The sequence below is a fragment of the Heterocephalus glaber genome, unplaced genomic scaffold, assembly GCF_053883595.1.
Source record: "Heterocephalus glaber isolate CG9 unplaced genomic scaffold, H.glaber_assembly_v1.0 deba00001444, whole genome shotgun sequence".
NCBI lineage: Eukaryota > Metazoa > Chordata > Mammalia > Rodentia > Bathyergidae > Heterocephalus > Heterocephalus glaber.
In genome coordinates, this window is record NW_028258297.1 from 23,103,683 (window position 1) to 23,119,454 (window position 15,772).

The 15,772-nt window shown below is 38.4% G+C and overlaps 1 protein-coding gene across 1 annotated transcript in view; it reads left to right on the plus strand.

Moving 5' to 3' along the window:
- Plbd1 (phospholipase B domain containing 1) overlaps positions 1–15,772 on the plus strand; it is a 63,427-nt gene that overhangs the window by 14,597 nt on the left and 33,058 nt on the right. Inside the window, exons 2-3 of the mRNA XM_004845836.4 lie at positions 1,603–1,822; positions 14,741–14,824. Coding sequence (XP_004845893.1) covers positions 1,603–1,822; positions 14,741–14,824 — 304 coding nt within the window. The remainder of the gene's footprint in view (positions 1–1,602; positions 1,823–14,740; positions 14,825–15,772) is intronic.

Below are 15,772 nucleotides of genomic sequence, written 5' to 3' on the forward strand. Positions count from 1 at the left end.
AGCTTGAAACTCTTAATCCCACCTCTGGGATGCTGAAACTATTCCTCTATCTATGACTGGGGTCTTTGTGCTTCGGAGTCATCCTCTGCTAAGGTTCTGGTTGTCCCTGTCTTATAACAAAGACAAACTCTATTCCAATAGAATGGAAATCTTCAAAAGTTAATGTGTTGACTGTTTTTTTTTCTTTTTCTTTTTACTTTTCTAGGTCCTTTGTACTCCTACATAACTTTTAAATTTCAATATCCAGTTCTTCATTTATAGCAAGTATACAAAGACCTGAATTTTTATATATACCTTATGTTTTCTAATCCTGCTAAATTCAAATACAAGTTCTAGGGGCTCCTAGAGATTTCTTAGTATTTTCTCTGTAGATGATCATTTCATCTACATATAAAGATTTTACTTGTACCTTGCCAATCCTACCCTAATTGTGTCATTTTATTGCCAGACTATTTTGATTGGGCCTAGGTTTCAAAGTTTAATGGACAGATAAAGAGTAAGCATATCTGCCCTTGTTCCCCACCTTAAGGAGAAAGCATTGTATCTTCTCCATTCATATAAGGCGTTCTCACTGGAAATATGGAGTACATGTCTTTAATCTGTTGAGAAGGTTCTGTTCTACATTTAGTCTCCGATAGCTTTTACCATGAACAGCAGTAGAATTTAGTCCAATATTTTTTTCTTCAACTACTGAGAGCATCATATGGCTTTTTCCTTTCCTCTGTTAAAATGATGACTTTTGGGGGTGGATCTTCCAATGCTGAACCAACACTGCCATCCCTATAATAAAATCACTTTCTACATACTGCCAGATCTGACTTCTAATAGTTTGTTTTGTTAAACAAATTTCTATCTATGTCCAGACTTTTTTCTTCTGTTATCCTTATCCAGTTTTAGGATTGGCACAATGTTGATTTCCTAAAATGAGGGAAGGAGTGTTCCTTTTTTTTTCCTGCTTTAAATGTTTGATATAATTTACCAGTTAAAATGTATATGAGCCTGATGTTATCATATAGGTAGGTTTTCAAGCTAGGAATCTACTTTCTTTAATAGGTGCTATTCAAATTTTATATTTCCTCCAGAGTTAGTTTCATTAATTTGTCTTCCAAGGTACTTCTTAGAAGTTGTCAAATTTATTTCCAAAAACATTTTTGTAATATGCTTTCTATGTCCTTTTAAATTCTGTAAAATCTGTGATAATGTCTCCTAGATCTTGATATTGTAATTTTAAAAATGTGTAATTGATATTGTGTAATAGGAAGTAAAGGTCTAAAGGAGCAGGGGAAGTAGGAGGGGGTAGGGGACAGGAAAGAAAGGGTAAGAAAAAATATGAGAAAAGGAAAAAAATGGAAACAAAGTCTTTGCAAATGGGGAAGGGTGGAGGGGGTGAAGGGAGGGCAGGGGAAGGGGAAAAAAATAAGAACCAAGATAACTCATGTAATGGTACAAGATCCCAGTGATATATGTAACTGTATTTTATACCTAAAATATACCAATAAACTTAAAAAAAAATTAATGTGTTGGAATTGTTGGTTACATAGAAACAAAAATTCATTGGCAAATCAGGTGAGTGACTTTCTATCATTATTCCTTTTCTTCCAGGAGTTCACTATGCAACTGTATACTGGATACCTGATAGAAAGACAGTAGAAGTCAAAGATGTCCTGGACAAAGATGGGGATGCATATGGCTATTACAATAACTCTATGGAAACCACTGGCTGGGGCATCCTGGAGATTAAAGCTGGATATGGCACTCAGAACCTGAGCAATGAGATCATCATGTTTGTGGCTGGCTTTTTGGAGGGTTACCTCACTGCCCTGTAAGTACCCTAGTTGTGGAGCAATTGCCTGGTAACCTCTGTGCTTTTCTTTGTTCACCGGGTATTCTTGTCTTCCTGGAATTTTGTGTTGGCCTGAAAACTGGCCAAGTCCTTTCCATGTGGCAGAAAAGTTATTAGAATTACATTCGTGTTCATAATCATACCTGTCTTGGAGGTACACAGCTCACAGCTGTGGCTCTCCTCAATGCCCATGGCTCTTCCTTTTTCAAATCTTCCCTTCCCATGGAACTAATTAAAAAAGGTAGTGAAGTTATTTCATCTGACTAGTCATTTGCTGTTTGGCAGAAAGCAGGAGAGAGATGGAATGACTCTTTGGGGAAGATTAAAAATATAGGGTAAAAGAATTTCTTTTCAGCCATCTTGAAACAATACTTCCAAGTGGGCAAAAATATTTTAAGTTGAAATGTTAATGAGTCTACTATAAATGTTCCTTCCAGTTCTATTGTTTCTTGATTCCAGAGTCTTATAAAAATAGCAAGCATACAGTTAATAATGCAGTCAGGATATGTGCATTTTAGAGGAAAGATCTTCAAGCGGAAAAGAGGTGCAACTCATGTAATCAAGCCTCTCTCCTCCTTTGATATAAAAAGTGTCTTAGGACTTGGCCATTTCTTTTATTCCCTGTGGCCGAGTTGTTAAGTGCAGTTCAATCAAACCTTATTTGGGACTATCATCACTCTAGTACTAGTAAGTGAGGTGTTGATTTTAATCTATTTCTAAAATTATACCCAATGTTGAATGACTAGTTACTGGGCCCTGGCTGTTCTTTTTTATTTAGACTGCAAATTCCTGTTTTTATTCTTATACTCAATTTTTGTTACTCTACCATAAAAGTTCCTTTAACAGTGTACAATTCAGAGTTATAAAATGCTATAACTGAAGATGTTAAAAGCATATTTAAACCCATGTTATATATGTAAAAACCTGAACTTCTCATCCTCCCCTCAAAATCTTTACTTCTGTGTCCAGTGAATTCTGATTGTGTTATTTAACTAGTGTTGCAAGTTTGGAGAAATAATTCACATGGAAATTGTGTACATATGTGTGAAATTAGATTAAACTCACCAATGACATATACAGTGGGTCACGAGGGAAATGTGATTTTGAGGGAGCAGCTCTAATCAATGGGACTTCTTTAAGGATCAACAATCTTCCTTGGATTATTTCCTGGTATCATCGCTTGAGAGAGCTCATGGGGTTTGTGAGGGCTCCTGTCAAAGGTGGCAGTTCTGATACTGTTATTTTCAGGGGAAAAAATACATGTCAACATCTCATAGCAGCCAATGCTGAGAATGGCTTTATCATTTTACCTTCATTTTTCAAATACAGCATTTATCCTTGAGTAACCTTATCCATTTTCAGAAAAAATCTGTAGAAAAGGGTAGCATTTTTATTAACAACCTTAAAAATTCTACATTACAGTAAAATTTACTTAAATTTTATTCTTAAAAAAGGACAGCTACTATTCAGTAACAATTTTCATGTTTATTTGCTTTGTATGAAGACTTAAACACTGCTGCCAACTGTGGCCCCTGCTGGAGGATCTGAGAGCCTTCCGTTTAGACAAAGGCCAGCAGCCCAAGGGTGGAGGATGAGGAGGGAGGAAGAGACCTGGCTGCTGATCTCAGCTTAACACTGGATCCTGAAGGGACCCTGGAACCCTCTCAGGGGATCTGTGCTGCAGAGAATACTCCACAAGTGTCCCAGAGTTTGAGCAGCCCAGGGGCCAGAGTAGTCAGAGGCTTTGCAAAGAAGTGATTTGTGTCACTGAGACAGAAATAGGGCAAACAATTCCTTTCACAATAGCATCCAAAAACCCAAAATACCTAGGAATCAACCTAATGAAAGAAATCAAAGCCCTCTTCTCTGAAAACTATAGCACTCTGAAAGAAGAGATTGAAGATGATATCAGAAAATGGAAAGACATCCCCTGCTCCTGGGTAAGAAGGATTAATATAGTGAAAATGGCCATACTTCCAAAACTGCTATATAGATTCAATGCAATTCCAATTGAGATCCCAGCAGCATACTTCATAGACCTCGAGAAAACAATCCAAAAATTCCTTTGGAACAAGAAGAGACCCAGAATAGCAAAAGCAATTCTAGGTAACAGAGACATGGCAGGGGGTATCACAACTCCCAATTTGAAACTATACTACAAAGCTACTGTGATAAAAACAGCATGGTATTGGCAAAGAAACAGACCTGAGGACCAGTGGAACAGATTGGAAGATGCAGAAACAACTCCAGACACCCTCAGCCACCTCATCATTGACAAAGCGGCCAAACACCCTCACTGGAGGAAAGATAGCCTCTTTAATAAATGGTGCTGGAAAAATTGGGTTTCAACTTGCAAAAGATTAAAACTAGACCTATATCTCTCACCATGCACTAAACTAAAATCAAAATGGATTAAAGATCTAAATATTAAAATAGAAACTCTGAACCAGTTGGAACAGAGGTTAGGTAGAACCCTTGAAGACATCGGTGTAGGAAAAGATTTTATGAACAAAACCTCAGTTGCCCGTGAACTAGCACAAACAATCAACAAGTGGGATCTCTTCTTATTAAAAGGCTTCTGCACAGCAAGAGAAATGACCAACAGTGTGAAGAGACAACCCACAATGTGGGAAAAAATTTTCATCTGCTGTTCCTCACACAAAGGTCTACTATCTTGAATCTATAAAGAACTTAAAAAAATCAGACCTCCCAAATTTAAAGACCCAATCCAAAAATGGACATCTGAAATGAACAGACATTTCTCAAACAAAAAAGTAGAAATAGCAAATAAACATATGAAAAAATGTTCAACATCACTGATCATTCAAGAGATGCAGATGAAAACAATGCTGAGATTCCACTTCACTCCAGAAAGAATGGCTGCTATCATGAAATCAACCAATAAAAAATGCTGGCAGGACTGTGGGGAAAGAGGAACCCTGCTCCACTGCTGGTGGGAGTGTAGACTGGTGCAACCACTGTGGAAATCAGTATGGAGATATCTCGGAGAACTAGGACTGGAAGTCCCATTTGACCCAGCTATTCCCTTGCTGGATGTATTCCCCAAAGAATTAAAAGAATCATACCATAGTGATATATGTGCACCCATGTTCATAGCAGCACAATTTGTAATAGCTAAAACTTGGAAGCAACCCAAATGCCCATCAACTGGAGACTGGATAAAGAAAATGCAGTTTTTTAATAAAATGAAGTACTACTCAGCCATAGAAAATGAGAAATCAGAGACAGTTATAGCTAAATGGATGCACATTGAGGCCATACTCTTAAGTGATATAAATAGGACACATATGTGTAAATACTGAATGGTTTCTCTGGTGTGAGAAACTGAAAGTGTAAATAAGGACTAAAAGGCATAATAGATAATGTGAAATAGGAAGAAAAGGGGCAAAGGGGAAGGGGAAGTGGGAGGGCTAGGGGAAAGGAAAGAAGGGAATGGAATTAATATGAGGAAATGAAAAAATGGAAACAAAGTCTTTGTAAATAGAGAGGGATGAAGGGGTTGAAGGGAGGGCAGGGGAAGGGGTAAAAAATAAGAACCAAGAGAGATTATGTAAAGGTGCAAATTTCCAATGATGAATGCCATTATATTGTATACCGAAAATGTACCAATAAAATTTAAAAAAGAAAAAAGAAAAAGTGAGTTGTGGGCCTAGGGCTTGATAAATAAGAACCTGTGGCCTGAGTGGAAAGGGTGATAAAGCCTTTTGAGACAGAAGGTAACAGAACAGAGTACGGAAAAAGGCCACTCTGGCAGGAGTGGGTAGCATTTACAATGAGCAAGGAACAGATGCTCTGCGTGAGTCACCTTGACACAGGCAATGCACCGCGATAAGGAAGGCTTTGTGGGGGAGCCCTTTCAGTAGTTACTGGTCTCAGCTTCAACAGAGAGGCTTCTCCAATGTGAAAATGAACTCTCTGCGCACCACTCTCTAGTACTGGTGACTGTGGTGATTCTCCCCACCTTCTCAAGGATGGGTATCTCAGGTACGAGGTCCCAAGGGTCTCAGAAGACCTCTGCTCTGCAGAGACTTTGATATATCTCACTTAACAGGAGATGTTGGTGAGCAAGAAGATGAGAAAGTGAAGGGGTGGATGGGATAGATATACTATTATATATATAATATATATATATTATTAATATATGTATTAGAAGAATGAGGAAAAAAGCAAAGGAGAATATAAAAAGGAAGGACGGGGATGGAAGGATGTAAGAACAGAAGGAAAGAAGGAAGGAAGAAAAGAAAGAAGGAATAAAAAGAAGGAAAGAAGGGGAAAAGAGAAAGAAAAAGGAAGAAAAACAATCAAAATTGTCTTTAGAGAAGTCTATCCCTTAAGCAGTTGTTCAAAGGCCATCATTCTAATTGCATTACTGAAATGCAAACAAAGGAAGGGAATTTCGGAGTCATCATGCACTTAAAGGACCTGTTTTGTGGCTAGCTCAATGCTAGGATTAGGGGAGGACCCACTAATAACCAAGTATGCTGAAAACAAACTCCTGGTGATGTTCAGGGAAGGGAGGGACTGTCTTTTTCCATCCCCCTCTCCTGTAGGGTCCAGGAGATGAAGACATTACACATTCTAACATCCAGGAGGTACTTTGAATAGAGGAACGTATCCAATGAAGTAGAGAAACTGGACTCACAAGGGTAAGAGGTCCAGCAGGCAGACAACAGAGGAGATGCCAGCAAGATTCACAGGATTGCAACCCCCAGACCAAAGTCATCCCCGAGAACTAACAAAGCACCACAGCTGTACACTGTTCTCAAGCAAAAATTTCAGCTCCCTCTGAAGCAAAGCAAAAGGCTTAAATGCCAACCATCTGGAAGCTGTAACAACAGCCACAAACCAGCATGGAGAAGGCATACCAGTCCTAAGCTAGGAGGTAAACATGGGAAGTTATCTGAAAAGCTATGGCATCTTCATACAAAAACATCATTTATCAACTTCAAACATAACACTGATGGGGGCTCTTTTGCAAGAAAGGTTCTCACACACAAAGACACAACCTCTGAGAAAGTGTGTCTGAGACCGGGCTGGAGGTAAGTTCACACTAGAGCCCAAAAGAACCTTCTTTTCCCATTTTCTCAGCTTGCACAGTTGCCATGAATGGTGATAAGTTTACTGCCACTCTTTCCCCATCACTACTTTTAAAATGTCATTGTGATAGAGGAGAAATATAATTCCCAACCTGCTAGGTGTCAGATGTGCAGGGTTCATGTCTCCTGAAATAGAAGAATGAATTCCAAAGGACAAAGGAGGTTAAGAGTAGGAAAAGTTTATTGAGAGGTGATAGACGAGGTCCCAAAGGGGGTTGCCACCACAGAGCCTTGTCAACAGAGTCACAGTGTGGATACAATATGGGTCAGACTACAGCCAACCTATAGGATTACAAATATGGCTGCTTGGCTAATATCAGGGATCAAATAGGGAAATGAGTCACATAGCAAGGGTGCATGGCAAGAACAAAGGCATTTTGGGGAAGGGATGGGTCTGGATGCTCTGGTCACTCACCTAGGTGACTGATGTCTATCTGGACTTTACTGGACCAGGAGATACCAGTCACAGCACAGTCTCAAGTTATTGTTTATCTCCCAGGCAGGCATGTTGGCCTAGTCATTGCATCTTTATCACGAGGCCAGGCCTTCAACAGATGGGCCTCCAGCCATAGCTGTGATGTGTTCTCATCTTCTGCAGTGACTCCATGGAGGGCCTAGCCCTGTCTGACTGCCTATTAATTTCTATCTGACCTAGCTTCCCATAATAACTCCATCTGTTCTCCTTCACCTTGTATTCACAGCAGGTGTGTGAGAGGATGGACACTGTGGGATGAACAACTGAGATACTCAGATAAAAAGATTGGTTTCACCACATTGGAAGCTATCATTTGCTCCTTACAACTTCTGAAATATTTAAGACATCAAGTGTAAAAGTGAAAAAAAATCTCTTGAAATCCTCCGAAGTATTTCCCTGGACGTATTCAATCATTTTTGCCTCCTTGAATAGTTACAACACTCACCGGATGACAGTTGGGTCCTGGGTCCAGCCCTCTATAGTTCACCATGATTCTCAAGGCCAGCTGCCCAGGGCTGCCCCTGCAAATGATCTCATTGTCCCCAACAGCAGCAACAGAGCCAGCTGGGGCCATAACTGGAAATGGGCAGTGGATGTTTTCACTCTTTGTCTTGCCCTCGATGAGCCTTTCTTCCTTTCCCCCTCTTCTTCTACCATTCTCTCCTGCTCACTGCAGGACAGTTGCTGCTGCCATGGAAACAAACATCCCCCTCATATGGGCTCATTCCAGCCAAGCTGGGAGCCCTCTTTGTCCCCACATGTCCACAGACTAGGTACGGTTCTCTTCCCAAGCCTTTCCTACATCCCCTTTCCTACTTCCTCTTAGAACCAGGATTCCTGAGAGCCAGGTACTGCCTCCCTTATCTCTACCTGGTGAAAAGGGCTAATCCTCCAAGACCCATCTCAATGACTGTCTTCTTGATAAAGCTTGGGGTGATTGCATTCCTACTGGATCAGAGCTCCACCTCTCCCCTGTGCCATCTGTTAGTGCCTTAAGGGCAGGGTCCCTATCTTAGTCGGGACACCTGGCACAGGGTTGTGCCCCCAGCAGTTTCTTAATTACATGTTTATTAGGGTTAATTAAATCCTGTTGTTGCTGTACTTCTGTTAGGGATGAGTCAGAAGGATGAGGAATGTCTTTTCATTTAATGTAGTATGGTAGCAGCCATGGCCAAACTGAGCTTCCTCCTTTGTTTTTCTTGGCTTTCGAAGAGTTGCAAATTCAGTTTCTGATGCCTCACTGATGATGTAAATGTTGATGAGTAATCATGGGTTGATTTTTAATAAAATGAGACATGAAACCTTTTTGGAAAGAAGGGTGATCAGGGTATGGGGACAGGATCCGCTCTAGTTTTTAATAAAGTGGCTGATCTCTTATGTTGCTGAGCCAGCTGCTGAAACCACCTCCTCAAATTTCTCAGTTTGAATAAGTCAATTCAATGACACAAACACTTGATTTGGTATTTTGTGCCAGACTCTGTAGACAAGGAGAAGAGTTAGTTTCTGAGTACAGTCTTCAAAGGGGGCTCTATAAGTTATTTTGTTGAGACAACATTTCTTGAGACTATGATAATTATAAGTTCTAGCAAAACAGTGGCATGAACAGAAAGGCAACCAAATGTGTTTATTTTTCATTTGAGCTATCACCAAGAAATGCCTCAAGAATTTCTGAGCTGGACATGGTGGCACATGCTCATAATTCCAGCATTCTGGGAGGCTGAGGCAGGAGGAGGATTCCAAGTTGAAACCCAGCTTGGGCAATTTAACAAGACTGGAGAGAGACAGAGAGAGAGAGAGAGAGAGAGAGAGAGAGAGAGAGAGAGAGAGAGAGAGAGAGAAGAGAGAGGAGGGTGAGAAAAGCTCAGTGTAAAGGCCCTGAATTCAATTCCCCAGTACTCCAACAATCCAAAAACCACAAAAACTCCTCCATCCCAACTTACTCTTTTTTGGGGGGTGGTGGTGTAGTAAAGATCGAATTCAGGGCTGTTCTCACAGTAAACTAATCCTCAACCCCCCTTTTTTTCTTTTTCTGAGGAAAGGTCTCACTGAGTTGCCCAGGTGAGACTCAAACTTGGGATCCTCCTGCCTCAGCCTCCCTAAGTGCTGGGATTATAGGCCTGTGCCACTTCGCCCACCTTCAACTTACTGTTTTGATGTTAGAAGCTGAAAATGCTTCCAGGCTAAGGCTGTGAGCAAGGCAGAGATAATTAATATATAGCCTCACCCTCAAAAATATCTAATGGCCTATTAAGTAGTAATTAGCTTGATCTTAACATGAGCCACAAAATAATGATATGATGATGAGGAAGAAAAGGAGGATGACGATGATGATGACAGCCAGCATTTATGTAGCATTTACAGTGTGTCAAACTGCTTAAAGAGCCTTACATATGTTAGATTATTTAATCCACAATACTATGAGGTGTGTGTCATTATTATCTTCATATTAGTAACGTGAGAACTTGGGCACAGAGAAATTAAGCTGAAAGTCACAAACCTAGTAAGTAGGATTCAGGATTGGAAAGCAGGTTGGTTAGCCACAGAATTTTCCCACTCATGACAACACAGGACTGGGTTAATCACTATGGGAAATACTAGAGCCGTGCTGTGGTCAAACATACAGAAAAGAATAGGAGACAGTAAACGACACATGGTATTGACACAATGCCAAGAGATCCAGGAAAAGATGGGTGTACAAGTGTCTTCATGAGTCTCAATATATGAATGAGTATGATGGATGAAAAACGTGAGCAAGTCCTGTCCAACTTAGGAAGGCACTTCCTGCCTTTGCACCGCACAGGAGCTTAAAATAAATCCAGTATCTTCACAAGGGGCCATCTTTGTTCAATGAGACGTGGAAAGATGGAGAAGTCAGGAATCTTGGTTTCAGTCATATGTCCCAGGAGTGGAGCAAGCACATCAGAATGTGAAACCTGAAACCTTCAGTGTTACCCTCTATGACTCCACCACACAAAAATGTAGGGATCAAGAAGACCCTCGAACGAAGAGGCTGCAAGTGGCTTGTGTCTCTCAGAGCCTGAAGGTGGAAGATGTTTGGAGACCTCCACTTCTTACCCTTCTGTTTTCCATCTGTTTTCTCTACTCTTAGATTTTTTTTTTTTTTTTTTTTTTTTTTGTACTGGGGATCAAACTCTGGTCCTTGCGCTTGCACAGCAGGCGGCAGAACCCCTGAGCTAAATTCCCGGCCCTTCTACTCTTAGATAAATAAACTCAGCAGCCACTCCCAAGGCAAGATTAGTGTTCCTCTGCTTCAGGATTTGTCTACCTCTGCACGACTGACATCTCTTGGACCAAAAATGGAACAGAAAACAAAGTGATCCAGTATGGCTGTACTGGCCCTGGGTCTGAGGCAGGCAGGGGTGGCCCCTCTGAGGGGTGAGGGTCCCAGTGCTCTAAGTGGCTGAGTCAAGGTTGGGGAGCATAAGTGACCTTATTTCTTTTAACTTTATAGAATAGGAAACCACAATAATGTCGGTTGATGTGCATCTGTATCAGTCAGCTTTGCATTACTATAATGAAATACCTGATACAGGCTACTTATGACATAAAGATAACTTTATTTTGGTTCTTATTCTGGAGGCTCCAGTCTAAGGTTAAGCAGCACCACTCGGGGGGGGGGGATTCATAATGGTGCCATATTCTAGAGGAGCATGTGTTACAGTGATGTCACATCTTGAGCCAGGAAGAATGGGAGAATGGAAAGAAGGAAAAGAAAATAAAGATGGGGTCACACAATCCCTTTTAAGGGCACAACTACAATGGACTAAGGACCTCTCAAAGGACTCCCCACCCTTAAAATGTTTATAGTACCTCACAATACTGCTGCCCTGGGAAAACCATGTGGACTACTCATCCAAACCAGGGCAACATCCTAAATTATAAGAGTTTAGATCTATAGATTTATAAGAAACCATGAGCATGTCGGTAAGGAAGGGGGGATACCCCACAAAAAATCATCCCCATGCTGACTCATTTATAGATGTATCTGCAATATTCCACAGGTCAGAACTTCAGGACTCAGTGAAAGCACTTAGAGAAAGGTGAAAGGAGACAGAGAAAGATGTATAAATAAGTAAATGAAAATGTCAGCACACCAGAGTTCCAAAATATTCCCTTCCTCCCTCCTCTCTCTCTCTCTCTCTCTCTCATTGGATGCTAAGAGAAGCAGTTAACTAAATCAAGCATCAAATCAGGAATACACTCTAGCCTAATTTTATAGAATAGTTTAACAATGTCTTTAATTTACATAAACTGCTTTAAGTCATAAATGAAAGAAAAATTTGAGGGAATATGTATGAAAAAGAAAGGAATAAACCAGAAGACATTACTTTAAAAAACTACCTGTTAGAGGGCTGGGGATCTAGCTGAGTGGTGCTGTGCCTGCCTCACATGCACAAGGTCCTGAGTTTGATTCCCCAGTACCAGAAAAAAACAAAAAACTACCTGTTGTCGTATAGACAAACTCTAGAATGGCCTCAATCAGACAAAAAAATCTGTATCAAATGTTAGTATTGAAGGATTTATATAATGCAAAGACTAAAAAGCCAAAAGGGTAATGATAATAAAAGAGTTGTTATTAGATATAGTGGTTAGATTGAAACTCTGACATAGGACCATTAGGAATCCCAGAAAGAGGGACTAGAGGAAATTTCAGATAAGAAATGATGGATAGGGTAGTAGCTGATAATTCATCAAAACTGAAAAAAAAAATCACAAATTCTTTACTGGAAGGCGCAGCCTATTTAATTGCTACAGTAGTGAATGAAATTACAGAAAATTGAGGATAAGGAGAATCTTTAAAAAAAGACACAAACTTCAAAGGAATCTCAGCTAGACAACATACTTCTCATCACCAACAACAGAGCCAGAAAATATCAAGGTAATACTTTAAAAGTACCAAGAAAAAATATCTAACTAGGATTATATAAGCATTTAATTTTGCCCAAGCAAGGCAAAATAGGGATATGTTCATATATATCAGTTAAAACCATTTACCACCCATAGATTTCTATTAAACTCTTAAAGGATATACTTTCAGAAGAGTAACAGGAGGGAAACTTTAGAATAGTCAATATACAAAAGAGAAACAGTCAATATAAGAAACAAATAAATTAGTAAAGTTTTATTGTAAAAATTAAAATAATTTTTTTAATTCAAGAGGTAAAACTAAGTCTTCGAACAATAGCATGATGGGGAATGTCCATTGGTAGTGCTTACCAAAATATGCTTTATGTCCGGGGGAAAAGAGAATTATGAAATTCATTTAGACTTCATAAGAAAACACATACTTTTTAAAAATGATGATCATTCTATACTTTCTAAATCAGTGGAAGAAAAAAGGATGAAAAAATATCTAATCAAAGAAAACATAAAAGGGGGACAAAGAAAGGGATAGAAAATGGAAAATAGAAAAGATTATAGAAATAAATTCCAAAATATTAAAATCACAATAAATATGAATGGATTATTTTAATCAATTTAAAATATTTACTGGATAACATGTAAGAAATTTTTAATCATTTAAGTTTTAAAATGAAGAATCCCTATACTCTGGTTTCTTTTCAGATTGTATAAATCTTTGGCCTTTTAAAATAAAGAATCCCAAATTCTCAATATTCTTATGAGAAATAGAAATTAAATAGGTAAACTATTTAAATCCATCAAATTGTTGAAAACTATGAAGTCTGACAATATCGTGTGTTGGTAAAGCTGTGGAAAATGAAGTCTGGAAATGTAAATTATTACTGCAGTAAGTCCCCAACTTATGACCATTCTAGTTGCAGACTTTCACAGGTATATTATATAAGACTTCATTTGTTGGATTAAATCCTATTTACAAATATCCTCCCAAAACAGAACTTGTTTGTAAGTTGGGAACTTATTGTATCATTATGGAGAACAATTGGCAGTATCTAGAGAAAATACATTTGTATATATTTATATATAAATTGTTAACCCCAGTAATTGTATATATAATATAAAGTTTTATAGTATATATTATGTGAAGTTTTATATTATATATAAAGTTTTGTATTATATATTTATATTATATATATAAAGTTTTATATTATATCTATAATTTAGTAAAGTTAGGTGGTGTCTACTTGGGTGTTTGGTATAGTTTTTGCTTTTCTTCACGCTGAAAATATTTTCCAATTTCATGTATATATTTATATATGTAAGGAATAAACTAGTTACAATAGTTTATGATAGTAAACAATGAAAAACCAGTCAAATGTTCATCATAGGAGTGCATATATGAATTGCTATATAGTCATACCATGGAATAGTATCAGGAACTGAAAAGAATTTAAGCAGCAGATAGTAACATGTTTCTTTAAAAATCATGCTGTTGTGGTAACTCATAAGACCTGAGAGACCAGGTGAAAGAGGAGGATATATTAGGTGTACATTGACTCAGTGAACTCGTGTCCAAAGGCTAAGCCCAGTACAAAGGAAAAGCTCTAGTTTTATACATGCTGTTGAGAGGGGTTGATCTACCTAATGAAACAACCTTGTGGACAGAAAGAGAACAAAGGCAGTTAGTCAAGCTTGTGACAGTTTTGTAGCAGCCTATCTTGGTGGCCTTGGTCGGATAAAAACAGGATCTTATGAGAACAGGAGATTGTGGAACCTTATTTACAGGGACAAAGTTACTAATTTTATTTGTAAAAGTACAAAGACCAACAGCCATAGAGAGGGGGAAGTCTAAAGGGGAATTTTCTTAGTTTGAGGAAACTTGTTTTTCCTTTTTTTTTGTAAGTCCTGCTTCAATGTTAAAAGAAATAAACAAGTTATAGAAATAGATCAGCATGATCTTATTCCTATTTTGTTTGGAAACATGATAAATAATAAATAAATAATTTATGGTTAAATATGTAGTTATTGTAAAACACACACACACATACACATAGGAATAGTAAGTCAGATTCAAAATTGAAGTCAGTTCTGGGGAGAAAGGAGGGGAATTAGTGTCAGGAAAGTGTGCACATTTTGTTTTATGTGTTTATGTGTGGCAGATATGGCAAAATATAAAGACTTAATAAAGTTAACTAGTAGATGCTTGGGAGTTTGTTATAGTCTATACTTTTCTATGTGTTGAAAATATTTCTTAATTTTAAGTGTGTATTTTATTTACTTAAAATATAGTAGAGATGTGCAGTCAGGGACATATTTATTAGCCAAAATGTTAAATAAGTTACTGCAGTAGATAAATCCAAGAAGAAAAACAGGAGTGTAAAAATTTCCCAAAAAAACCCAACCAATTTCCATTTATCATTTCAGACACATGAATGACCACTTCACAAACCTCTATCCCCAGCTGATCAAGAAACCTTCTATCGTAAATCAAGTGCAAGACTTTATGGAGTATGTATAAAACCTTTCCTCTTCTCATTGTTAAGGCTGCAGAGCCCTGAATCTGTTATTTTAAGCAGTAATTATTTCTTTGCCAATTTCTTTTTCTGTCTGTTTAGCAGGACCCTAGAGTTGCATGTATAGCATTTTTTGATCATAGTGTGACAATTGGTTGTAGATATGTCCTCTAATTTTGACTCCTTCAATGGTCAAGTTGAATATCACATTATCAGTTGCTAACACAGCTAGAAGAAGACACCCTGGAGTGAAGCAGATAAAATGAAGTTCTGGATCCCTTCCACATGGTGACCTCCTCTTCTCACAGAGATCCCTTTCTCTCCCTCTTAAAGGGAGATCCCTTTTTTCTCCCTTTTTAGTGGGTTGTTGAGTAATTCTAGCTGGTATCAGCTAATATCTGCAGTCCAGTCATAATTCTTAAAGTCCTTTGAGAATATTTCCATTTTAAGAAAGTTTTCTCAAGACTAAAATTTTAAATATTAAATTTGTGGGATGATGACAGGGGATTCATTTGGGAACAGAAGGTGTCTTGGTTTGACCTTCCAAATCACACACTAAGCAGCTTCTTCAGAAATGCTAACAGTCCTGCCAAGCATCAGTTAAAAACAGTGGCCTAGGTGTAGCATGGTGTTGTATTGTTCTAAGATTGCTCTGGAGATAGCCTGAGAAAATCAGAAATAGCTTTCTGTATATAAAGTTATATCAAATCATCCCCTATAAAGTGCAGAAAGCTGAGAGAAGAGAGAATGAAAGGACTGTAGAAAATCATACTTTTTTATTAAGCACGCTAGGACTGAGACATGGAAGCAGTTATTAATAACAACTGAAATAGAATGAACTATAAGCTATGAACATGATCTGTGAGAGAATTAGAAGGATACAAACCCCATTGTGTCATTAAGAGGCTTTTTTCTTCCTGCTGTTTGACATTACCATGCCTAT